Here is a 25,207-nt window from a genome sequence, read left to right on the forward strand (position 1 = left end):
CACAAACACTGATTCATATGCTGAAAATTTTTCCCTTGATCTACTCCCAACTTTTTCTCATTTGAAGATATTCTGCATATTTCTTTAAAATATCTGAGGCTGTACCCTGTCCAAACAAGGACAGGGAACCATCCAGACCTTGTTTTTATTTTTGAATAGATCATTTTGGACCTATGAGATCACAACAGTACATTTTATGTCTCTATGTAAATCCTTGACTGTAGTGTCTTCAGATCATATGACACGTGAAAAGGGTCAACTTGATTTGAAAGCTGAGCACTGGGGTTGAAAGGGATCTTTAGATTTTCTCGAAGAACAGGCTATTACTCCTCAGTAATAAAAGCAACTAATCTGTTTAGAAGTAAATCAGTTGGGAAAAAGAAAGGACTGTGAACACCTCAAGATGGGTGGTGGAGCCAGTTCTGAGAGCAAGGAGTCAGCCAGGAGATCCAGAGAACTGGAAAAGAAACTCCAGGAAGATGCAGAGAGGGAAGCGAGGACAGTCAAACTACTGCTGTTGGGTAAATACAATAAAAATTGTTAATAATATTCTTCCTTTGATGTCTTATTTTGCTTTAAAATTTTAGAACAGTGAATTTCTCTGAATTTACTAATTTACTGGAAGAAAACTGTCCTGTAACAGAAGTACAGCATACTTTTTGGTTGTAGATATGTATGAAGCCAGTGACTAAGACACAAGAAATGGGCTGAAAATGATCATGTAATTACAGGACGAGAGATGAACATATATTTTAAAGGTCTCTTCCAACTCAAGCCATTCTGTAATTCTAGGTACGTAATCTAAAACTGTACAAATATTTAAGACTGTAAAGATATGAGAAATTAGAGGTTGCTTTTAAAATACATGTTCTGATGCTTAATTATGCAGAATGGAATACAGAATTTTTGTATGATGCAATATGCATTCATTTATAGCAGGATTAAATGATACAAATGGTTAAATAGAAAATCCCCAGGTTGAGTCACCACTTGTTGGAATTGATTGTTTTCCAAATTGTTCCACTGCATTTTTTACAGAAGCCCTTAGGAGGGCTTTTATTTATTTATTTATTTATTTTAGTGTATAGAGATGCAAAGAGCAGAACAGAAGGTAGTAAAATGAACTAATGTTATTAAAAATAATATGAAAAATATTGGTCCTGCTGAGTCAAACTCAAGTCAGACAAAACAAGAATCATATTTATTTAAACTTTCATAAAGTTTCAAGAATTTTGTTATATTACTAAGAAAACTCATTAGAAGTCCATTTATTCCAGCATCCTGCCTCTGACCAACACTGATCCACAAAGGAAATACTTCCTTCAAGTATTTATATAATACTTTTTTATTATATAAATTATTATAAAAATTATTATAAAATAATAATTTTATAATAATTATAAAAAGTTTATAATATAAAAATAATAATAATTATAAAAATACTTCCTTCCTTCCTAAAATCCTTCAAAGGAATTTAGAGAATAAAGAGAAATTTCTAAAATAGGCAGCTTGATGATACATTTTGATCTTCAAACCTTGGCACTCATACTGTAGACTGTCTTACGCTGGACACAAAATTCTAGAAAATATGTTTAATATTAAGATCTCTAACACAGAAAGTCTTTTTTTTTTTTTTTTTTTTTTTTTTTACATTATTAATATTTCAGAATTGTAATTCTTTTAGTAAAATGCTTTGAGATCAGTTGCAAGCTACATGAAAAAGACTTCAATTTAATTCAAGTTTGACATTTTTCATTCTCAACTATTCATATCCTATTCATGAAACATGACAACCATCTGAACTTGATACATTTTTATCAAATTTCTCTCTATATTATGTATTTCTATGTTATCTACTTCTATTCATAATACACAGAATAAAAATTCAAATTTGTGTATGGGTGCTGTTTTGGAAAGCTTTTCTCCTGGGGAGCTGTTAGGATCTAGATCACAAGATACCAGACACTTGATGAATAACTAGACAGACAGTTAACAACCTGCATTTACTTGTTCTTTAATAAATAAATAAATAAATAATGAAGTGAATAAAACTTAGCCCTGTTCTCAATCTAGTACAAAGTTAAAGTTTCTGTTGAATATCTGCTGAAGCAGTATGTAGAAGGGGCACCACATCAACTTTTCTATAGCCAACTATTGGAACGGGCAGCCAGCTATCTGGTCTTATCACTGGAACTTTAAGCTAGATTTGCTAGATTTGATGGGGGAAGGGGATGTAGTGCTGAGTGACAGTGAAGAACCAGGGAACACTGTCACTTCAGGAAGAATGGGAGAACTCCCACTTTGTCCTGGAGTAATTTGGGTGATTCCCTCAAGAAGCTGAAGTACCTCTACACCGATGCATACAACATGGGTAATAAGCATGGGGAAATGGAAACTGTGTTGCAATTAGAAAACTATGACCTAATTGCAGTCATGGAAACTTGGTGGGACAAATGACATAACTGGAATACTGACTGATGTCTACAAGTTTTTAGAAGGGATAGGCAGGGTATAAGGGGTGGGGCAGTTGCTCTCTGTGTTAAGATGTGGATAGATTGCAAAAAGGTGTCTGAGAAACAGCCATGAACAGGTTGAGAACTTGTTGTGTCCTCTGGCACATCATTCTAAACAAATTGAATGACATACAGAAACTAAGGACAACACAGCTGTTTATACCTCATTCTGTGATCTCAGCAAACACATTCTGTACACAGAGTTGATAATTTTCTGTTTATAAAACACACACAGGGAGAGGAAGCAATAAAAAAATGATGTCCCGTTATCATGTTCTTGAGAAGCTGTCTGGGTTAAGCCCTCTGTGCTAAATGCTGCTGTGCTATCAACGCCATCCTTGCCAGAAATTTACACTCTGCATATTTATACTTATAATATCACACCAGAACTATTCTTTTCAGAACTATTTCTTTTGCCTCAAGAAATAGATATGGTCAAGCCTTGTACCACACTGCATGAAGTTTATGTACTTTGTTGGCCAGCCTGTAATTTGTGTGTAAATTGAAAGCACGCCACAAAAGCTGGTAATCACTCTATCAGATATCAACAGCGACGCTTCACAGAAAGAACTCATTTGTAGATTAGTCAACTATTATAACTTTGAAGTTGATTACAACTTTGATGTTTATTAGTCCATGAGAGTTTCCAGTCATGAGTACTGGTTACTCCCACCTCACTTGGAAGTACTTATTTTTAGAGTAGTTAATCTACCTCAGGGTGAAAAAAAAAAAAAAAAAAAAAAAAAAAAAAAAAAAAAGTAGAAAATTTGGGATAGATTACAATTTCCCTCTCCACTGCCTGCTAAAGGGCAGCTGCCACAGTTCCCCCTGCCGTCTTGCAAGGGCTACCCAATGCTTTTGCTGCTGTTTGCATGAGCAGAAGATCCTGCAGTGAGTTGAAATGCAGCCCTGGCCCTGCTCTCTCATCCTGAGGAGCAGGCTGTACAGGAAGGGGAAGGAAGAGAGGAAGCAGGTGCAAAGTAAATTGTTTCTGACCCATCTCCTGGGGTACAAATGCTGCTATGACTAAAGAATACTCCAGAGCAAAGCCAATATCTGAGAATCAATTGTTATTTAAAAGAGCTAGAGCACCTCCCTCATGAGGGGCTCTTTTGGCCTGGGGATCCGAGGAGAATTTATAGCTGCTTTCCAGTACCTGAAGGGGGCATACAGGAAAACTGTGGAGGGACTTTTAATAAGGGTAGGTAGCAACAGGACAAGGTTAAACAGTTTTAAACTGGAAAAGGGTAGATTTAGACTTGATATTAGAAAGAAATTATTTAATGTGAGGGTGTTGAGACACCAGAACAGGTTGTCCACTGAAGTTGTGGATGCCCCCTCCATAGGAACATTTAAGGTCAGACTGGGTAGGGCTGTGAGCAACCTTGTCTACAGGGAGGTGTCCCTGCCTACAGCAGGGAAGTTGGAAATACTCGATCTTCAAGGTTCCTTCAAATCCCCATCATACTATGATTCTATGAAATCAGAGATGAACAGAGGTAAAGAAATGCTTCAATAAGATATAAATTATGTTGCCTATTCTATTTTAACCTTGTCTTCCAGATCTGGAAGAGAGCTTCATTTCTATGTTATGCTTCCTGACATGAGTATGCAAAGGAACTTTTTCACACTGAGGGTGACAGAGCACTGGAATAGGCTGCCCTGGGAGGCTGTGGATTCTCCTTCTCTGGAGATATTCAAGACTCACTTAGATTCCTTCATATTGAAGCCTACTGTAGTGGGCTTACTTTTCAGGAAGGTTGAACTCGGTGATACCTAGACGTCCTTCCAGGACCTACAATTCTGTGATTCTGTGATCTTTCCACTGATATGAATGTTGCAATTCCTAGAACTGCTTGCTTGTTTCCCTACAGAAAGTGCAGCCAATGCTGTTTCACTGATAGGGAATATCTGTAGGGATAGATTACCAAGTTCTTCAGAAAGGAAGAGATAAAAATGATCTATAATAAATCTGCATTTTTTTCAAACTGTGGCAGATGGCAGCATCAGATCATTTTGCATAGTCTTGATGTTTTTCTCTCACACTTTCTGTTGTTCCCATTGTGAGCATTAGAAAATGTTTTGCATATGGTTTGCTGTCTTAAGTAAATTAATTGAGTAAATTAATCTCTGTTATTTAAATGTTATTAGATTTACAAAATCTGTTTGGGAAATTAATTTGTTTGTTCCATTCACTGAGGAGCCCCTAATTACAGTCACCATGCCTCAGGTTTCCTCTTTTGTCAAAAGTATTCAATACTGTCAAATGAGGTAAACGATAACCTGCAGAAAGGAGAGCAAGGATGAATCTTGTCCCAGAGATTCATATGCAAAATTAAAACCACCTTTCATGTGCTTTTAAAATCTAGCCCTTGTTTGTCAGGTGTGGCCAAGTCCTGCTCCCCACCAGTCTCACTGACAGAAATTAAAATCAGTTAATTTCCTATGTAAAGGTTTCGACTGTGATTACTAACTTTTCATGAGATGAGAAGGCAAAATTAATCAGAGTAATCTAATCAAAAGTTATCCCCACTTCTGAAAAATGTCTGTTGCAACCAATTGCCTGCATCTCCCTGACAGTAGTGGAGTTTTATTGCAGAATCATTCCCAATATGTATCTTCTACATGGTGCTGTTGGTTTCCCTCTTGCAGCAGTAGAACATGGGACAGAGTCAACATAGCACTATCAAGACACTTGCTAATGTGCTTCCTCTGCACCATGAGATATACCACATATAAGCCACTTTTCCAGTTGTTTAAACACATGTTAAAAAACTCATGAAACACTCTAGATGAGAAGCTACAAATCATGTAATGAACACACTACAGGAGCCAGAGCTCTTTCCATGTCTTTTTTGCACATATAACCAGCTGATAGGGACTCAATCACAATATGATCCTTATCTTATTTCTTTAACAATTGAAGAGACTATGCTTTTGCCTTAACTGACTGCCTGTTGTTTTTTTATTTTTTTGTGTTTTTTTTTGTTTTGTTTTGTTTTGTTTTTCTTTTAATATCTCTTTCCTTTTTTAGAATATAATATATAATATATATAATATATTTTTCCTTTTTTAGAATTAAAACTTTCTCCAAAATTTCATCCTTTTTAATTACTGGAGAGGGTTATTGTTGGTGAAATGGGGATCTGGGACATCTCTATTGCACTTCACAGATACAGATGGTGTTTTTAATACTTGCTACTTATTCAGGTATCAGTCACATTTTAATATTCCCCTTCTGCAGGTGCTGGAGAGTCAGGAAAGAGCACTATTGTAAAGCAAATGAAGTAAGTACACGAATATTCATATCAGTTGTTGAGATTTGTATTTGTAACATAAGTTGTCTAGCTAATGTCTTAATACAATATTTATGCTTATTTGAATAATATGCAAAGAAACATCATTAAAATCATGTTTCCATTCAACCATATAAAGACTAAGTGACTAAGGCACACAGCTGGACTGGTAATCAAGTCTACTCAAATCACATACATCTTCTTGCTGAAGAGAAGGGAAGCTTCAAAACTGTCTTTGTTAGGAGTTACAGCACTGTGGTGATATCATAGAGATATAAGAAAACAGGACCATAACAGATCCACCTAACCCAGTATCCTGTCTCCTCCAGTATCTACTGGAAGATATTTCCAGAAGATTATCAGACCAAACGTGGAAGAACACTGTAATACTTTCACTGAATATCCTGCTGGTATCTGGTGATCTGTGAGTTAGGCAGCACCCTGAAGCAGAGGACTGGAGGTGGTATCACAGAGTTTAAAAGCCCACAGTTACTTTATGTCTGGTTTATCCTGAATCTCTCTGAACCAATGTAAACATTTGCATTATTCAATGGCAAGTAGTTCCACAGTTTAATTTCACGTGATATCAATCATCTTCCTTTGCTCAATTTTAATTTAGTCCTTATTAATTTCATTTGGTTTCACTGTACTTCAAATGAAAATATTGAAGTATTCACATTATATAAAAATAGTGACCAGTCATTGTTTTTCCAAACTGAATTCTATAGAACAGTGTTGGTTTCCATGTTTTTATTCTAGATCCTGCCAGCAGCCAGAATGATTGTTCTCAGGTCTTTCACAGTTCAGATGAGAAAATATTTAGTTGTCAACCCATACAGCAAGCTGCTATCCACTGTATAGCATGAATAAGAACAAAAAAGAGCACTGCTTTTAGCAATGAGAGGGTAATCATACAATAACCAGAAGGGAGAAAAATAGCCTGTACAAGCACAAATACAGAAATCCCTGTGCAAATTTGGATTAACTGGTATAGAAGAATTGTGACTATGCAGAATTCTATCACAAGAATATTTGTGGTAGATACTTGTTCAATATGTACATAGATGCCACACAGATTGATGTCAATAGTGTTATTTCTCCATAAATGTGTGGCAAGTATTGTTGAATGTCAATGAGTGCTATTCTTTCCACGTGGAGGAATTCAGTTCCACACCTTTGCTTCATACTCACTTCCATGTCAGATGCCATCTTGTCAGACTGCACCTCTGCTGTCATCTGTCACACAGCAAAAACCTGCAAGAGAATACTGGTAGAAAGATTCAGCCTCTGTTGCCATACTATCAACATCCAACTCAGCCAATATCATAAAACAGGAGGCATTACTTTCAGTGCAGCCCTTGTACAGAAAAAAATTACACAGGCGTTAGAACTATTAAGTCATGACCCCACTCTCTTCCTGTCTTAGGAAAAAAAAAAAAAAAAAAAAAAAAAAAAAATTACTAAATCATAAATATTATTTCTACTTTAAGTTTTCCTAAATACTTTGTTCAATATCTTCACCAACATATTTTCAACAGCAAAGTAAAAACTGTTATAACATAAAATCAATTTGCAACTACTTAAGCACCTCATTTTCTAATTGGACTGATTTAAGACCATGCATTCAATAGTTACCTAATTATTTCTTGTTCCAGTTCAGTGGTGGATGACTTCATTTTTCTTTAGAGTTGCAGTTAGGAAACACTCACTATGCAATAAACCATCAAAACATATTGGGCTGAAAACTTCACAAAGTAGGAGAGGATTGAAGACGTTCCTCTGAATTGAACACTTTAATAAGACAGATCACAGAATCACAGAATCACAGAATTGTAGGGGTTGGAAGGGACCTCTAGAGATCATCGAGTCCAACCCCCCTGCCAAGGCAGGCTCCCTACACCACCTCACGAGTTGTCACTTGATAACCCTAAACAACTTCAAACAGAGGGCAGAAAATGACAAAGCAAAGTTATCACAGTATCACAGTATCGTGCAAGTTGGAAGGGACCTTAGAGATCATCGAGTTCAACTCCCAGGATTCGAGCCTTTCTGTGTAGCAGAGCAGCACTTCTACCACTTGTGCCACATGGGGATTCGAACCCTGGGCCTCCGGTGTTGCAAGCAGCACTTTATAACACTGCGCCACCGGGGGCACACTTTATCTTAAAGATTTGCACATATATGAGCTATCAACGTGAGCACAAATCTGAACTATTTTCCAATAAAAATGTTGATAAAAATTAACACTTTTCACACAGAATGTCAACTATCTGTCATAATATAATTTTTTCTCCTAAAAAGGGAAAAGTTAAAGTTTCAAAAAAGTTGTTTTTTGGGGGAAGTATAACATTTTATAGATAAGACTGATAAGTGCTTACAAAGGGAGTCATTTTGCTGAAAACACAAATTCACTTTAAAAACAGATTTATTTTACCACTATTAGTATAATTTTCCAATTACAAAACCTCATTCTTTCCAGAGTGAAGATTTCAATCAATCATTCCACTTAGCTTTTCACAATATCTTCTGATGCTCTAAATATAAATATGTTGCAGGGCCCTCAGAAAGCTGGGATGGTTATGGAGCAAAACCAAAAAGAGAAAGAAAAATGTTTTTCTGGAGCTCCTCATTTTGGATTTTCACATTTCCAATGTGTGAGACAACTTGTTAAAAAATAAACTGAGTATTTCTGTGCTTTGCCTTGAATTTTCAGTGCAAATCTACTTTGTAAAACTCAGAACTATAACAATCCAGTAAACAAAAAGCAGGAAACAAAATATCTGGTAACTCACCAATGCCATCTATCTGGTAAGAAACCCAACTTATGTGAAAATAATAATAATAATAATAATAACAAATAAAAAGTGGAGATTGAAATCTTTCCTCTCATAGGAACATCATCAGATATTATGACTAGCAAAACACTTCACAGATTCAGCATCCTGCATGCATTTTTATAGGTTGTTTATTTTATTCAAGGAAGATTTTTTGTCTGATAGAAAGCTCCTTCAGGCTATACAAGATGTCACTTTGTTTCAAAATCCTTTCTTAAGAGTGATGGATGTTTAATAAAAGTAGCAAAATTCACTACTGATTTAACAGGCTGGCTAACATATCTTCTGCCAGAGGATATAAATATATATACGTTGAAAAAAAAAAAAAAAAAAATAGCACATAACAAGCCTTGAGCGAAAACAAGGTTTTGTTCTGTAATTACATACTCTTGTTTTATTTCAGGATCTTAAATGTTCTTCCTCTCTTTGTTCTTCAAAGGAAAGCATGAAAACAACATATAAAATAGTCATTTGGGGACTGCATTAAGGTCTTGCCTTCACTCTTATCCTGGATTTTTGCAGCCACAGGCAAAACACTCATCTTCCCCACACATCCTGTTCTGGGCACTACTGTGAGAGGCTCAAAGCAGCCAAACCAAGCTCATGTGCTTCATAAGGTTTAGGCTTTTTTGTATTTTGCTATAGAAAAAACACCTGCTTTCACAGGTAGCAAGTGAAAAGGTGGAGAAAATAAGCTTAAATACAATGTTCCATATTTTGTGATGAGAGTTCAAAGAATTTTGACTGTAAGGTGATCAGATCCATTAAAGGAAGCAGTGGGGAGCTCTGGGATATATGGTGTCTTGTACACAGGCCACAACTTAAGCCATCCCCAACCCACTGCACTGACAATGAGCTGTATCAGACTCTTCCAAGTGAACTAATCTTCTCCCCCAACGAAACTTCCTATGTCCTTCAAATTACCAAGTTGACACAGGGATCTATATGGTCACCTCATATGCTGGCAAAATAATCTTGTAGATGTGTGTGAATTCATGGTGAGAATGCCATTCAAAGTAAAAAGGCTTCAAAATAGTGTATATAGATTTTCTTGTTCAAAAAGTGCCTGTGGAAACTGTTGGAGAACCAGTGTCTCCTACAGCGGGTGATACAATTGCAAATATGGAACTTTTGAATTTCATGATACATTAAGATTCCTGAACATTCAGTTGTGATATGGGATGTGTATAGGCAAGTGAACTACTTTCTGACAGAGCTAACCTCTCAAATAAGATTCAAGTTAAAAACACTAGTGACTAAACAAGCAGTGTGGGAGCCCAAGTCATTATTATTACCGTGGGTTCTAATAGTAAGTTATCTGATATCTAAGTCCAGCCATGCATTTTGCTTTGAATCCACAGGAGTGGGCTGGGGATCTGTACTGGAAACAGAGAGCATTACTTTATGTTGAGTCATAGGTTACCTATTCACTGAAATTGGGAAGTCAGAACCTAGCTTTGTGTCATTACAGAGACCACTGTTAACCCACTCCACCAGAATAGGCAAATTAACCATTGATAAATGCTTCTCCATGAGCCAGATGGATTCAGTTCTTTTCCATACAAAACAAACAAACAAAAATCTGATCCAACTTTTCTGTTTTTTTCTTTTTAATGCAACCTCTACAACTTCTTTGTTTGTTTGTTTTTACTCCAGGATCATCCATAAAGATGGTTTCACATACCAAGAACGCATGGAGTTCCGACCTATCGTTTACAGTAACACAGTGCAGTCTATCCTCTCTATCGTGAAAGCAATGACTAAGTTAGGGATCAGTTATGAAAACCCAGCTAGAATTGTGAGTATAACGTTCTTTGTTGTCTTCAAGTAGGCATTAAAACACATTCTTTTGAAAGTAACAAGAGATTCTAGTAAAATAAAGAGAATTCGTTATTCATTTTATTGTAATATGAGAGTAAGGCAAGAGAGTTTAGTATCTGCTTTACAATAATGAAAACTAAGTACTGTTTGTGTTACGGATTCAACAGGATGTCCTTATGTTAAAATACATAAGACAGAAAACCACCACCACCAACAACAAAACTTTTCTTGTCTACTTAGGCACTTATTTGTTGATATTAGAAAATGTGACAATGTCATGTAGATCTGTTGGGAATACTTCAGTTTTGTCTTGCTCCTGGGGCAGAGACTTCCACAGTCTCTACACACTGACACTGCAGAGAAGTGGAGTTTGACCTTCCCAATGTGGTTTGCAGTCCTATACACAAGAACACTGAAGAAAAACAACACATTCCAGATTGTCCAACCTCTTTAAATGAGCTTGTAACACTGACTTCAGTGTCTTGTGGACTTCACCAAGAGACTTTAAATAGGATTCATGAAGTCATCAGGAAGTAGTTTTGATCAGAAATTTGATTAGAGAGACAAACAAATACAGAAACTCAATTCCCACTTTTGTGCCCTAGAGCAAAGGCTAGTAATAACATACTTCTGTTCAGTATGTTGGTTTCAAATCAGAAACCTTTGGGCTTCTTTGGGCAAGTAAACTGACAATACCTGCTTATTTACAGTAAGAAGAGCCGCAGTCTTCTGTTAATCTTGCAGAATACCTTTCTTCTTGGTGCAGTGATTAGTATGATGTTTATAATTCAGATCTGGCTGAGAATTTCCCAAAGGTCTGTCAGAATATCAATTGGTTCCAATTTCAGAACATCCTGTGCATTCCCTGAAGATTCATCTTAGAGGGAATTACATCTGCTTATCTGAAAGGAGCTCTCCTTGTTCCAGAAGCCCGTATCTCATTACAATATAAGGTAGTTTAACCTAAAAACTGATAAACAAACAATTCAGAGGTTACTAAAGAACATACAATTAAATGGAAAAAAAAAAAAAAAAAAAAAGAAAAGAAAAAAAAAAAAGCTTTTTTCTTTTATTCTTTAAAGAGTTCATGTCCACAAACCATGCAAACTAATGTAAATAGGCACACTTTATTTCTTAGCATTGTACAAACAAAATGCCAAAGATGCAAATGTTGTGAGTTTATCACTTACATCACAGTAAGTCCACCCTTATTTTCACTGTCATTGGCAGAGCAGACCTCTAGTCAACTACACCTGTGTAAAGCATTTGCAGTGCCTTGTTTCTATTCCCCATAATCACAGAAGAGTAATCTGGCTCTAAGTTTTAAAGATTCTGTAAATTTCACTCACATTTACTAAACATTACCCCTTTTTCCAAATGCAAAACTAGCTTGCTTTTTCTGTAAATTCGTTACACACACATAAGTTTAATCTATTTAGATATAAAGCTTGATTTCAGTTGGACTTTGTTCTTGATGAGTTCTGGTCCAGAATTACCTGACTAAAGTCAGTAAGACACTGACTGATCTTATCTTGAGTGCTGAAAGCAGTGGGTTTACCATGTTCCTGGACTGCCTGTAAAAACCACTCTGTGATACTGAAAGTGCCTAAACAAGCAGTTTTGAACAGCACCCGATCTAAGGAGAGAAGCTTGGGGTTATTTTTTTGCTTCTTATTTTGTTTGTTTTCTTGGTATTTTATATATATATTTTTTGTTTGTTTGTTTGTTTGCTTCATGTCTTCATTTCCTATCCTTGTTGTGTTGTTTTTTTTTCCCCCTGCAATCACTTTTTAACATTTAAATTGTATTGTTTAAGTAGCAGAGACAAACAAAACATTATATAAACCAGGGCTATGACAGACTCTGCTGCTATCTTCCTTTTTGACGTAAGAAACAAAATCCACCGTTGCCACCCGTTGCATAATAACCAGTGAGTTCAAGGCTTCTTATTATACACTACTCAACCAACAGTTTCAGATATGTGATATCATTCAGGTAAGAACTTGCCAATTCTTATCTTGAAGCTGAATGTGTGTGCACTCCTGACAGCAGCCCTGAAGGCAAATGAAGCTGCATATGCAAGAAATGATGAGTCAGGTCTTCTGACCGCAGCACTGACCTGTAGAATGGGGCTGTAGAATGGAGCTGTTTATTTTTGAGATTTTTGAAAGTACAAGGTACTTGTACAAGTACTTTTCTCTTTTTTTCTTTTAAACAAAACTAAGTTTCTATTTTTCCACCTTATATCATAGAAACATAGAATCACAGAATGGACTGAGTTGAAACGGAACACAGTAATCATCTGGTTTCAACCCCCCTGCTATGTGCAGGGTCGTCAACCACCAGACCAGGCTGCCCAGAGCCACATTCATCCTGGTATTGAATGTCCCAGGGGTTGGGGCATGTTCTATTGTATCTGCAAGTTAACTTAATTTCACCACTATTTTAGAAAACATTCTGTTTTTCTTTTGATCAGTCTCTGATTTTCACAACATTTCTACAGACTGCAACTTCTAGTGAAATGTAAAAAATATATCACATCACTAAAATCACAGAATCATAGAATCATAGAATCACCAAGGTTGGAAATGACCTAAAAGATCATCCAGTCCAACTGTTCACCTATTACCAATTGCTCCCACTAAATCGTGTCCCTCAGCATAACATACAGTCTTTCCTTGAACACCCCAAGGGTCGGTGACTCCACCACCTCCCTGGAAAGTCCATTCCAGTGCCTGACCACCCCTTCTGAGAAGTAACACTTCCTAATGCTTGAATCTCCCCTGCTGTAGCTTGAAACCATTCCCTCTGGTCCTATCACTGATGACATGAGAGAAGAGGCCAACCCCCAGCTCACCACAACCTCCCTTCAGGAAGTTATAGAGAGCAATGAGGTCTCCCCTGAGCCTCCTCCAGGCTGAACATTCCCAGCTCCTTCAGCCTCTCCTCATATGGCCTGTGCTCCAGACCCCTCACCAGCTTCGTAGTCCTCCTCTGAACACGTTCCAGGGCCTCAATGTCTTTCTTGCAGTGAAGGGCCCAAAACTGGACACAATACTCGAGGTGCAGCTTCGCCAGTGCTGAGTACAGGGGAACAATCACCTCTCTACTCCTTCTGGAAACACTTTTTCTGATGCAAGCCAGGATGCCATTGGCCTTCTTGGCCACCTGGGCACACTGTCGGCTCATGTTCAGCGTGCATCAATCAATACCCCCAGTTCAATTTCCTCTACACAGTCTTCCAGCCATTCCGCCCTAAGCCTGTAGCATCACCCAGGGTTGTTGTAGCCAAAGTGCAGGACGCGGCATTTGGTCTTGCTGAACCTCATCCCACTGGTTTCAGCCCAGCTCTCTAGTCTGTCCAGAAATAATTTGCTATAAATTATTGTGAAGATTCACCTTTGAATAAAACACACTCCCTGGCAAGATAGGGTCTGTCAGAATTCATTTTTACTTTTGCAGTTGTTGACTGCAAGTTGCTTCAGTTGTCTACATTATAGCTGGGAAGAAATTATATTGCCCACTGCTTGACTCTATTTTAATCATATATTTTATTTATAGTGCATTAATTTCTGAAAAAGAAATATTTTCAATGTAACAGATTGCATGAAAACTTTTTGGAATGACTGCAAAAGGAAGAATTTAGAGAATACATGCAAAATATTTGGAATTTTTCCAGTTTATTCTTCTCCTAGGTAGAAAAAGACAAGAAAATCAAAGATACAAACAAACACACAAACAAATAAAAAATAGGAAATGCATTTGCTAGTTCTACTTCCCTTGCTTCCTTTCTCATCATGTTGTAGAACTAGAAAATTTTTCTCCCAAATGTATTCGTAATTATATTAACTATATATTTCTGCCCTAATATAGTCACATAATATGCTTACCCTTTTACATTTACTTTTAGCTGATTTGCTATTCTGTCTTAAAATAAAAGCTTTCCTTCAAAAAAACTGGACCTTCTGTGAACACCTACAGAGAGATGAAACTGAGCCCTTGTATGAATAGAAGAAAACAGTAAAAAGCAAAAAAAAAACCGTATCACAATTTGAGTCTAACTTTTGCACTAACTAATGGAAACTGAATTTGTAAAAGGATGCATAAGTGAGTACAGTTACATGGAAAAAACTATGAAAATGAGAAATTTCCCTGACACGGCAATTCCTTGTAAACCAAGCACACCCAGAAAGAGGGTACAGTGTGCCTGCAGAATATTTACTGAAATTTCTTCTTAGGAAGATGAAAGGAAGCTCTGTGACATGGAAACAAATCTGGATGATGACAACATGTCTTCTGAGCTGGTTGAACTCATCAAACAACTATGGAAAGACGGTGGGGTCCAGGCATGTTTTGCAAGGGCATCAGAGTATGAGCTCAATGATTCGGCAGCCTAGTAAGTGACACAGCTTGTGGGTGTTGGGCACCAGGCTATGACTGCAACAGCATGGGATCCTTGCAATTAGAACCTTTCCATAAATGTAATCTACGAAAATTACTGCTCATTAACCTAAGCAAGAATGAGGCTTTTGCTGATTTGTTAATAATGTATCTGAGACATTCAACCAAGGAAAGCAAGCAGAACTAAATAACTCAATTCTGTGAGTCTTAACTTTTTGTTTTTAAAAATGTCTGTTGCCTCTAGGTAACTCTAGGACTGACAAAATGGAGGAAAAAGTGAACTGAATCAGCCTAGGCTTTACCTAAAGTTGTACTTTAATCCATTCAAGATTTCGAGCAGCTAAACATAAGTCCAGCAAAAACCATAAGTTTCCTTTAAAGGAATCTGTCTGCATGCCCTGGGCTGCTAGCTTCTCAGCATCCACCTCAGTCCATGATGTCTGATGGCTCCAGTTCACTTTCTGAGACCTGGGAAGTGGTAGACACATAAACAGAGACTAGTGCTGCTCAGCTCCAACTTGAGGGTCAGGATCCAGCTGAGGATCAATAATCCTCTATGGACTTAGACCACTACATAAATGACTGCACAGATGATGGCTCGATGATTGTCAGAAGATTGTCCTGGAGTGCAGAAATCTGACCCTGGACCTGGAAAAGAGTGCTGTTCCAGCTCATGTCCATTCCAAGAGCTGCAACTTGAGCTTTTGCTGCTCCTGCAGCTCCTCCTGCTGGATGAGTGCACCTACACAGGGAAACTGCCTAGAGGTGTGAAGTGCTATTTCCACCTGGCAGAAAAAGCTATGGTTCAGAGTCTGCCTGATACTGGTTAGTAATAGCTCACCAGTTTTAGATAATAGAAGAGATATACTCAGAAGACACTGTGCTAACGTGAGCCTGATTTGGCATTTAGACTAATCTACTGGCCAGCTCTCCATTCTGCCATTGGAGAGTTGGCCTGAAGTGTCCTCCTGGGGCTATTTACAGTGGTGGCATGTCCCTTGCTCTATTAGATAATTAACTTGCAATTGCACTTGGATCAGCTGAATTTTAGGGTCTTTATGACACCACCATATCTTTATAATAAATACACATACAGAAGTGGTTTTGTTTTTGTTTTTACTTAAACGTGTATTAAATATTGCAGACAAGAACGACAAGCTATGAGGTTTGTTTTAGTAGTTTTCTGGTAAAGATGAACAGCAAAACTTCACACTGGGCAGACTGTACCGTAGAAGAAAAAAAAACAAACAACTTATGAACACTAACAAATGTTAGCCAGAGACAAAACACACCGCGGAAAGAAAGGTGATGAACGAGACACTGAAAGAGCTTTAAAGTGTTTCAGCTGTTTTTATGTAGTTTTTTGCATTTATCTTACTTCATTATTTGAGTGCCAGTATCTAGGAAAGTTAGCAGTCAAGAAACTACTCACATTTCACCTCTTTTCCTTTTGTCGAATAAAAACCAACTTGCGTTGCTTCCTAGATCAGTCAGTAAAATTTGTAGACTCTGTTCAGCCATTTGTAGAAACTTTCTTCTCCCTGGAAGAGAAAGGAGAAAGGCTGGGGGAAAGCCAAGAACTGGCTTCAAAGATCTGGTTCAGATTCTCATTTCATGCTGATTTTATCTCTGTATGCTAGACACAAAACCAGATAATCCACTCTTTTCCAGGGAGTTGTAAGACTGTTAACCTCATGGGTTCTCAGCTTGGTTGAAACATCTGTTTTATATTAGAAAATATTTATTTTTAAATGTCATGAGCCCTCCTCTTGTAAACTTGTCAAACAAACCCCTAACTAGGGGGAAACTAGCCCCCAAGTGTGAATTACTCCAAACTCTTCTGCCTCCTCTTTTACTTGGGAAGGAGGATATTGTTACAAGAGAATGATTTGATATGCTAAAATATTTCTAGTCAGTCTGTTATGTAGATGCAGTGTATCCTCTCCTGTGGTGCTAATTTGCATTAACTGAAGTCAAATGGACAAAATCTCTTTCCTGACAAGGTGTTTTTTAGCATCCTAGAGAAAAACATGTATTTTCTTGGCATTCAGTTCTCAGAGAGATGTTTATTATATACAACTAAGTTGATGACATTTAATCTATGTAATATTTTTTAAATCTAGATTGTGGATAAAGATTGTATAAAAAACAATATAATTTTATTTAAGTGTATAAATTACAGAAAATATTTAGAAGGAGCTCAGTATGAATGGACTAGTGAATATGTCATGCTTGGTTCACCCTTTGAATTCACCACTTGCCATTTCTTTTTTTCTCCCCTTAGTTACCTCAATGATTTGGATAGGCTAGCAATGCCTGACTACGTGCCTAGTGAACAAGATGTTTTGCACTCCCGAGTGAAAACAACTGGGATTATTGAGACTCAGTTTTCCTTCAAGGACTTGAACTTCAGGTACAAAAGATGCATATGTCAGGCTTGTGTGATTTTACCTTTTTGTGGTATTTTTTATTCAAAGACATTGACTATATTATTACTAATCCAACTGTGATATTCTTGAATCTTTTTATTTTTTGAAAGTTCCAAAGAAGATATTTTAGTATCAGCACTCCAACTTAAGTATATAATGGACTGTAATTAGGAGATCTCAGAATATCAGGTTCTAAAAGGACGTTTTACATATGTAAGTGTTTACAAAGCGTTATTTGTATTCTGCCATTTGAATAATTGCTTGTGACATTTATGAAATTTGCCTAACTAAAAGTCCTTAGCAGCATGCAAAACATTTGATGACTGCTAATTTGCATGCATTCTCAACCTTTCACTCTCCTCATTTAGGAACAGAAATAACTGCTCTTAACAATGGAATACATTACTGTTGGGAAAAAATATATACTGTAATGTCATAAACATACTGTTCTTTTTTTTTTTTTTTCTCTGATTAATATATTTCAGACTGCTTTATACAGTGAAAATCTGAGCATCTACAAAGCTACAACCATAGTTTATGCAAAATAAAAAAAACCCAAAACCTAAATCAGGATGGACAAAAACATTATCAGTCTGCAAACTGCCCATGAGATGAATGCTACCAGTCAGAACGCAATATCAGAATTGTGTCTAGGTCCAGATGAAATGCAGCACAGCTGAAAAAAGGATTCCTATCTGGTTGCCTGTAAACAAGGAAGAGGTTCCTAATGACACTGAAAACATTAAAATAAATAAATCTTTATTTAGTGTCTTTTTTGCATCACAGTAGTATTATGTGACTAAATTAATCAATGGTTTTATTACCTTAAGTAATATGAAGTCACTACAAAACAATCTTGAGAGTTTTGTTCATCTATAGGGATGCAGAGCAGCAGTAAATCCATCTTAACCATCCAGTTACAGCTAGTTTCCAGTGCCAGAGCAATGCAAAACAGCTGGGAGATCCTGCTGACTCTGCACTTATTTTGATAAGTACCATAGAAACATCTATAAAGGGAGGGACACTTCAGTGTTCAGAATGAGTTTTAGTTGATGTACTTCAGAGAGGCCTGGGGTCACAAACCAAACGTGGATTAAAAAAAAATCATGAACAGATGCCTTATTCACTGAAGCTTTTACCCTCTTCTGAACTGAATGAGGCAGAAAATACTTTCTTCTGTAAAAGTCTGAATATCACAGTACTGCAGTTTCACAGGAAACACGACTTTTTGTTTGCTATCTTCTTAGTTATTATGTTGTTGTTGTTTTAACATAATTTATCTTTCCTGTTGTCTTTAATTTCTTTCCTTAACTGACTTTAATTTCCAGAAGTGAGAACACGCTGAAATATTTTTAAAAGGAGATCAATCTCCAAAGGTCCTCTCCTACTGTAGTATCCACTGAAGAGCTAGGAATAGTCTCACTGAAATCAGGCAAGCTTTATTTTAGTCTCCAGGTCCCACTGTACATACTGCTGGCAAAAATGAATATACAACTAGTCTCATACCTGGAATGGCTCAATTTTCCATGAGTAGTGTTAGGAAAGTGCAGAGCTTTCAAGACTATCTTAGCCTATGTTGATAAAAGAATAAGTTAACATCAGAACTGTACCACTCGTGGCATGACTTCAGCTTTACATGTTAAGTTCTGGACTGACGAGAGAAGAACTAAGCAAGCTAAGCTTAGTACAATAAAAACTGTCCATAAGTATTGCCTCTGGCCTTGATCTTTCACTATTTTAACTTGACTTCTCATGAATATTCACAGGGCCACATGCTAAAAGCTCGCAGGAAGGGAGCACAGTTTTGTATGATAACATATGCATGTAAAATGCACCAATTAAATTTTGTAGTTTCATTTTTTCCCGTGTCCCTGATTTCAGAGTTACACACCACAAACCAAGGAAGACACAGAGTGACAGTTGACTTTTGGGCACCAATCAAAACCAAAAGTCAGGATGGTTTACTTATGTTGTTCTCACTCAGTTTAGCCTACTGAACTCAGGGAAGATGTCATTGGAAGAATGCCATTGCTGTTAACAGAATCTTGTTCCAAAACAGCTTCCTGATTTCCTAATAATTCACATTTGTAGACACGCAAAGATCAAGGAGATGCAATGTACTAAAAACATTGTTTTCTCTAATTGCTTCTCAGCTAACCAAGTCATTCATCAGCAGAATTAGGAAGGATTTCATCTCTTCTAAGAAGGATGAAAAAATGATAATAAACTTTGTTTCAATCAGATGTATTGCTGATGGTGAAGAAAAGAGGATTGATGTATTGCAAAAAAAGAAAATGTGTTTCAAGTAATAAATTTCTCTTTCTCTGATTACTACTGACTTGATTTTTTAATACTGAATCAATTTTCATTACTAGAAAAAATGAATTCTGTTTAATTTTAGATACTGCGGGAGGTACATTCAAAGTGTAAGACCCAATACAGTTTCCTAAATGAATGGATAATGCAAGAGGGGATTAGTTTTAACAGGGAAATATTGTCATGCACATAAGGAATCAGACTTCCAGCATATCATTTCTCCTTGCCAATGCACTTGAAAAATGCTCACTTTGTACAGAGAAAGATAGTGAAGAGAAAGACCAATTCCTTATCATTGTAAAACTGCAAATATAAGTAGTAATTTTAAAATCTAATGCTAAGAAAAACAGTACTAATTTTGACAGAAGGTCCGTCTATATTAGGCACTAAACTGCATTGTATTGACACTTAAAACTAGGTATGCTGTTAGTTTTGGAAGACATACAAAAAGTTCATAAAAGGTTTATATGATTCTACCCAAAGGCAGTAATTTCTGGCAAAAGCTGGAGTAAAATAATGCGGGGAAGGACAAGTCTGCATTTTGCTCTCTACGAATGAATGAATTTATGTTCCCCATGAATTACTACTTAAACAGTAACTAAATGAGATGGGTAAAGCCTCTACACACAAACACAGACTGCTAGTTATACAGCACTTAAATGATCACACAAGGGCACTGAATTGATGACTAAATATAAAATTACACTAGCCAATGAAGCATAACTGGTGGATCAAATAGTGGCTGGCTTCCAGTCATATGCCTTATTGATGAGCGTGTCAGTTCATCACAAGCAATTCTATAAACACATGATCGTTGTTCTAAGAGTCTTTTGTGAATGTTTTATGTACAAATTCTGTTCTGGAAAATCCTTGCCTGCAGAGCTAAGTCCTGCCCTCAGCTCTTGTGAAGAGTCCCACTTCCTCAACAGACAAGAATATCTGTTTGCTTTGTGCAGATATTTAAGCCTTTACATATAAAGCCATAAATAATATGTATACAATAATAAATCTCGTTGATATGGAAACAGACCAACAAATACCTACTTTGTCAAAATGGCTGTCTGAATGTCATCCCTCTCTAGTTGCACTCTGCACATTAGCAGTGTGACGACACGCTTATAAGATAGTGATTCACATTATACATATTTGGTTTTTTTCTGCACAGGATGTTTGATGTGGGTGGACAGCGATCAGAGAGAAAAAAGTGGATTCATTGCTTCGAGGGAGTAACCTGCATCATATTCTGTGCTGCACTCAGTGCCTATGACATGGTTCTGGTGGAAGATAAAGAAGTGGTGAGTCAGAAGAAACAACTCTTTTTGCTGCTTAATTTAAATGCTTATCAGAATTTTCCTTTTCCCTCACAACAATTTTAAGGCTATTATGCTGTATGGGTTCTTGTCAGTGAAGAGTATTACAGTAAAAATTGCATATGGGTTAAGATTTGATCTTCACCTTTTGCATCACAACAGAACAGAATGCATGAAAGCCTTCAACTCTTCAACAGCATCTGCAACCACAGGTGCTTTGCAACCACTTCTATCGTGCTGTTTCTGAACAAGAAAGACCTCTTTCAAGAGAAAATAGCAAAAGTTCATCTGAACATCTGCTTTCCTGAATACAATGGTAAGTTTGGGGTTTTAAGAAGGAAATACATTCAAATGCCTGAGATTTTGATTCAGATCACCTATAGATAGCAATTTAAAGACTTAGCATCTTACCTGAACATCTAGCCTTTCTCTAGAAGATATAATCACATCCGTATCAGACAGGAAAGGGAAAGATATTGGAATTCATCTCACCTACTCAGGGTACTTAGGTTGGGGTGAGCTGTCTCTGGAGATGCTTATTTCTCTCTACTGCAAGTAGAGAAATATGAAACAACTAATAGTTTCAAGAGGCTGAAGTCTTGTATAATGAAAATAGTTCACATTACAGTAGAAGCCAATGGTTTATAACTCACATATTTCAACCAGGTCTTTTGTCTTCACTTGGAAAACCATTTCTTTAAAGAAATTCTGTCTCTTTTTGTATGTCACACTGGTATCTATGTGAAAAAAGAAAATGACAGCTGTTCCAAACTAATGCAAGAGAATACATGAAGCTATGCCAGAAAGAGCCAGTATAAAAACAAATGCTACCAGCATTTTAGTACTAACCTCCTGTATTTCAGATAGTGAGTGCCTAAAATAAACCATACTTCAATAACTTTTATTAGTGGGAGATGGATTGTGTGGACTTCCTGACAAAAAGCTTCCTCACTTCTTTTTTTGAGAATCTATCAATATAGTGACCTAAAATTGCCCACTGCTTCACTGGGAGAATCAAACACTGTGCTGGAGTCCATGGGGCAATGTCACTTTACCTTCATAGTCAAATGGCAGCCAGCAGGGCCCCTATACTATAGCTTTCTTCTAGGCGTCTCATCCTTCTCTGGGCCAACACTGAGTCCTGATGCCAGTGTTTAAACCCGTAGTTGCTTTAAGGAAGAACTGTCAAACAGCAGCAAACTATGTATCTAATTCTTCCAGAATTGATGGTCCCTCCTTTCTTCTCCTGTCTCACTTTCTGCTTTCTTTCTGAAGTCCTTAGCGGTGTCTTACTCACAAGTGAGCATTTCTTGAAAGAAATGAGGGTTTTGAGTTAGGAATTGTAGTTTAAATTTGGATGGGCAGTATAGACACAGACTTCTCATACCTAAAGCCTGATTCCCACATCACAAAAACAAACAAAAAAGTTGTTATGTGTCTTCTATGTCTCCACTAGGACTAAATACATTTGAAGATGCTGGTAATTATATCAAGAAACAATTCCTAGACTTGAACATAAGGAAAGAAGACAAAGAGATATATTGTCACCTGACCTGTGCCACAGACACCCAGAATGTCAAGTTTGTTTTTGATGCAGTCACAGATATAATAATCAAAGAAAATCTGAAGGACTGTGGGCTGTTCTAGCCATTCTTTCCCTGACTTGTAGCACAGTTCCATGCCTGTACACTTTCTTCTCTTCACCCTCCTTGCTGACTGAAATAAAACTCAGTAGGAATGAAACAATATCAACTAGGCTTTTGTTAGCTGTGAATTGAAGCTCTGGGTACAGCCTGAGCATTGCAAAGTTACACTGACTTTCTGTGCATCATAAGAAGATTGAAAAACGTCCTCCTGCTCCACAGAGATGCCATCCATGAATCAAAGGGACATTCCTATCTCAATCAATATGTTTTGTAGATAGTCAGTAGCTCTCAGGAAATTCATACTTCATTGTCCTGTGTTTTCCATTGAGAGGGCTTAAAAGGATAATACCAAACAGCTACTAGGTAACTGACATGTTTAAAGCTTTAAAAAAGAATATAATAACACTGAAATACTATCAGCAGGTAATTTCCATCCACTACTCATGTTTTCATGTTACATTAACAACAAAAAAATGACATAAATGACATTCCGTTAACTTAACAGAACCAAACTCCCATACTTCAGTGGCATACAACAAAGAGCAGTGCAAATCTGGATGTTTAGTAACAGCGTTTTGATTGAATTGCTGAGGGACACACACCTAAAAACTGCGCATATGTGAAATCCGGAAGCGCTGCTATCCAGTTGTTGGGGGGACAGGAAAGTAAGATGGAGGCAGATAGCAGGTAAGTTTCTGCATATGCCATAAAGGCAAGCTGGAGCGTTTTTTAACAATTAAATACTTGACTTAAAAAAACAAAACAGTTATTATGAGTTCTTCAGCTGAGCACCTTTCCAGGGACATCTGCAGTCATTCCCACCAGAGCAGAGATAAAGGACAGTCTTTCCATGCCTGACTTTGAAAATCATGAGCACGAAGCCTTATCCAGAGTTGTGCAGAGAGCTGTCCTAAACCAGCACATGAGATACAATTTGCACTGCCTGGATTTCTATTACTGCCTGATCTGTAATGCTTCACTTGATTAATTCCTTGTTTGTCCTGAAAATAATGGATTTCCAGTGGTAAGGTTTCTGCTTTCATTTCCAGCAATAAATCTCATTTTAAATGAACAATTTGAACTGTGGTGGCATCAGCATTAATTTCTGGAGGTCCTAGTGGAATAATAAAGGTCAGGATCTTTAAGAAACAAACCCATGAGCAAACACATCTTTCAAACACTTTCTTCAAGCAAACACCTTAGAATCAGATGGACTTCACACTGTAGGCTGAGAGCTGATACATATAAAACTGTATTGAGTATCTTTTGTTGCACATTAAGGAGGTAGGCTGACCACTAGTAGAAACAAAATACTTGACACGTGGTGATTGGTGTGACCTGTTCATTTTTTCAATCCCTAACCAGAGTTTCTGGCAAAATGCTTTGTGCTCCTCCAAGAGAAATGACTGTGGATGCAAACTCACTGATGTGTTCCTCTTTACCCCTGGAAGAGGTTTATTTTGAGCCCAGCCATCCCCGGACCCAAAGATCTCCCAGTGAAGCCAGCAATCCCAGACACTGCACAGCTGGGGAGCGCTGCTGTCTGGGACTGCACATCCTTACTCCATACATTGGTGCCAGATCAATTAGAACAGGTGGCTAAACCCCAAATAATCGCTTCATTCTCACTTTTAAGGGTGTTATTTACGCTGTCGACAACTGCTGCGGCACACTGATTCGCACTTTGCCAAAGGAGGCGCCGACAACTGACAACTCACACTGGGGGAATGCGGTCAGGGATTCCTGCATCTGCTCCAAAGGGCGATTTAGAAAATCAAATTAACGAAAATCAGATCAGAGTTAAAAGTATGTGTTAGAAATCCTAGTGGAGCCCAACCAGCGGAGCCCAATAGTGGAACCAGCGGAGCCCAAAGTGCTCGAGTTTTGAGCCGATCAGCTCGAGTTCCGTGCGGGTCACATCCGTGCTTAAAAGCTGAGCAGGGTCGGCCTCAATGCAACTTCACGCCGCTGGTGCTGCGCCGCCGGCTGGAGCTGCCGTCATGGCGACCCGCTCGGCTTCCTCTCACCCCGCCCGTAGACGTGAGCAGCGCCAGGCGCTGCCGCCAGGAGGCGCCATAACACCGCTGCGGCACCGCGGGGGACCACTGAGGCCCAGGCCGAGCAGAGAGAAGGGGCTCAGTGCACTGCTGGCAGTTTTTGTCTTTATTTTCAGTTTTATGGAGAGACCTGTGAACGAAACCACTCAATAAATGGACAACGGCTTGTCTGCATATGACATCTCGTTCAGTGTGGGTGCAGCCCGGTGCACTTGTAGTTGTGCATCCCGGCAGAGACCTGGGTTGCTCGCAGGCTGGCTCATGCACTAAGTGCCCGAGCCCACTAAGTATCACCAGCTTCACTTCAGAGTCTCCGAGCACCTGAATTCAGGCACTGACACATGGTTAGCAATGCCAGATCTGACAGGCACACTTAGTGCTGAAGCCTATCCTGGCTGCCAGCACACAGTGACCCAAACTCTGAATTCCCAGGCAAGAGATAGGAGATAGGATGAGATAGGAGGATGACTGCAATCAACAAGCTGTATTTTGGAGGGAGGAGGAAGAGGGAAACATTTCATTTTCCATGTGCTTTTTGTGTTTTTGCCATAGGTAGAACCTGGGTTTGTGATCCTGTGTTTTCC

The 25,207-nt window shown here is 37.8% G+C and overlaps 1 protein-coding gene across 1 annotated transcript; it reads left to right on the forward strand.

Moving 5' to 3' along the window:
* Nucleotides 1–403: 403 nt before the first annotated feature.
* Nucleotides 404–22,567, forward strand: GNAT3 (G protein subunit alpha transducin 3). Its single transcript, XM_072340157.1, has 8 exons — nt 404–521; nt 5,758–5,800; nt 10,300–10,441; nt 14,703–14,860; nt 17,150–17,278; nt 20,776–20,905; nt 21,083–21,236; nt 22,377–22,567. Exons 1-8 carry the CDS (start codon nt 404–406, stop codon nt 22,565–22,567), a joined length of 1,065 nt encoding a protein of 354 aa, XP_072196258.1.
* The last annotated feature ends 2,640 nt before the right edge of the window (nt 22,568–25,207 follow it).

The sequence above is a fragment of the Excalfactoria chinensis genome, chromosome 1 (assembly GCF_039878825.1).
Source record: "Excalfactoria chinensis isolate bCotChi1 chromosome 1, bCotChi1.hap2, whole genome shotgun sequence".
In the NCBI taxonomy this organism is placed as follows: Eukaryota; Metazoa; Chordata; class Aves; order Galliformes; family Phasianidae; genus Excalfactoria; species Excalfactoria chinensis.

Excerpts from the sequence above, each read along its gene's own strand:
- GNAT3 (XM_072340157.1), top strand. The coding sequence starts at position 404 with ATGGGTGGTGGAGCCAGTTCTGAGAGCAAGGAGTCAGCCAGGAGATCC. Across the intron at positions 10,442-14,702 it reads ATGAAAACCCAGCTAGAATT|GAAGATGAAAGGAAGCTCTG; the intron begins GTGAGTATAACG and ends ATTTCTTCTTAG. Across the intron at positions 17,279-20,775 it reads TTCAAGGACTTGAACTTCAG|GATGTTTGATGTGGGTGGAC; the intron begins GTACAAAAGATG and ends TTTTCTGCACAG.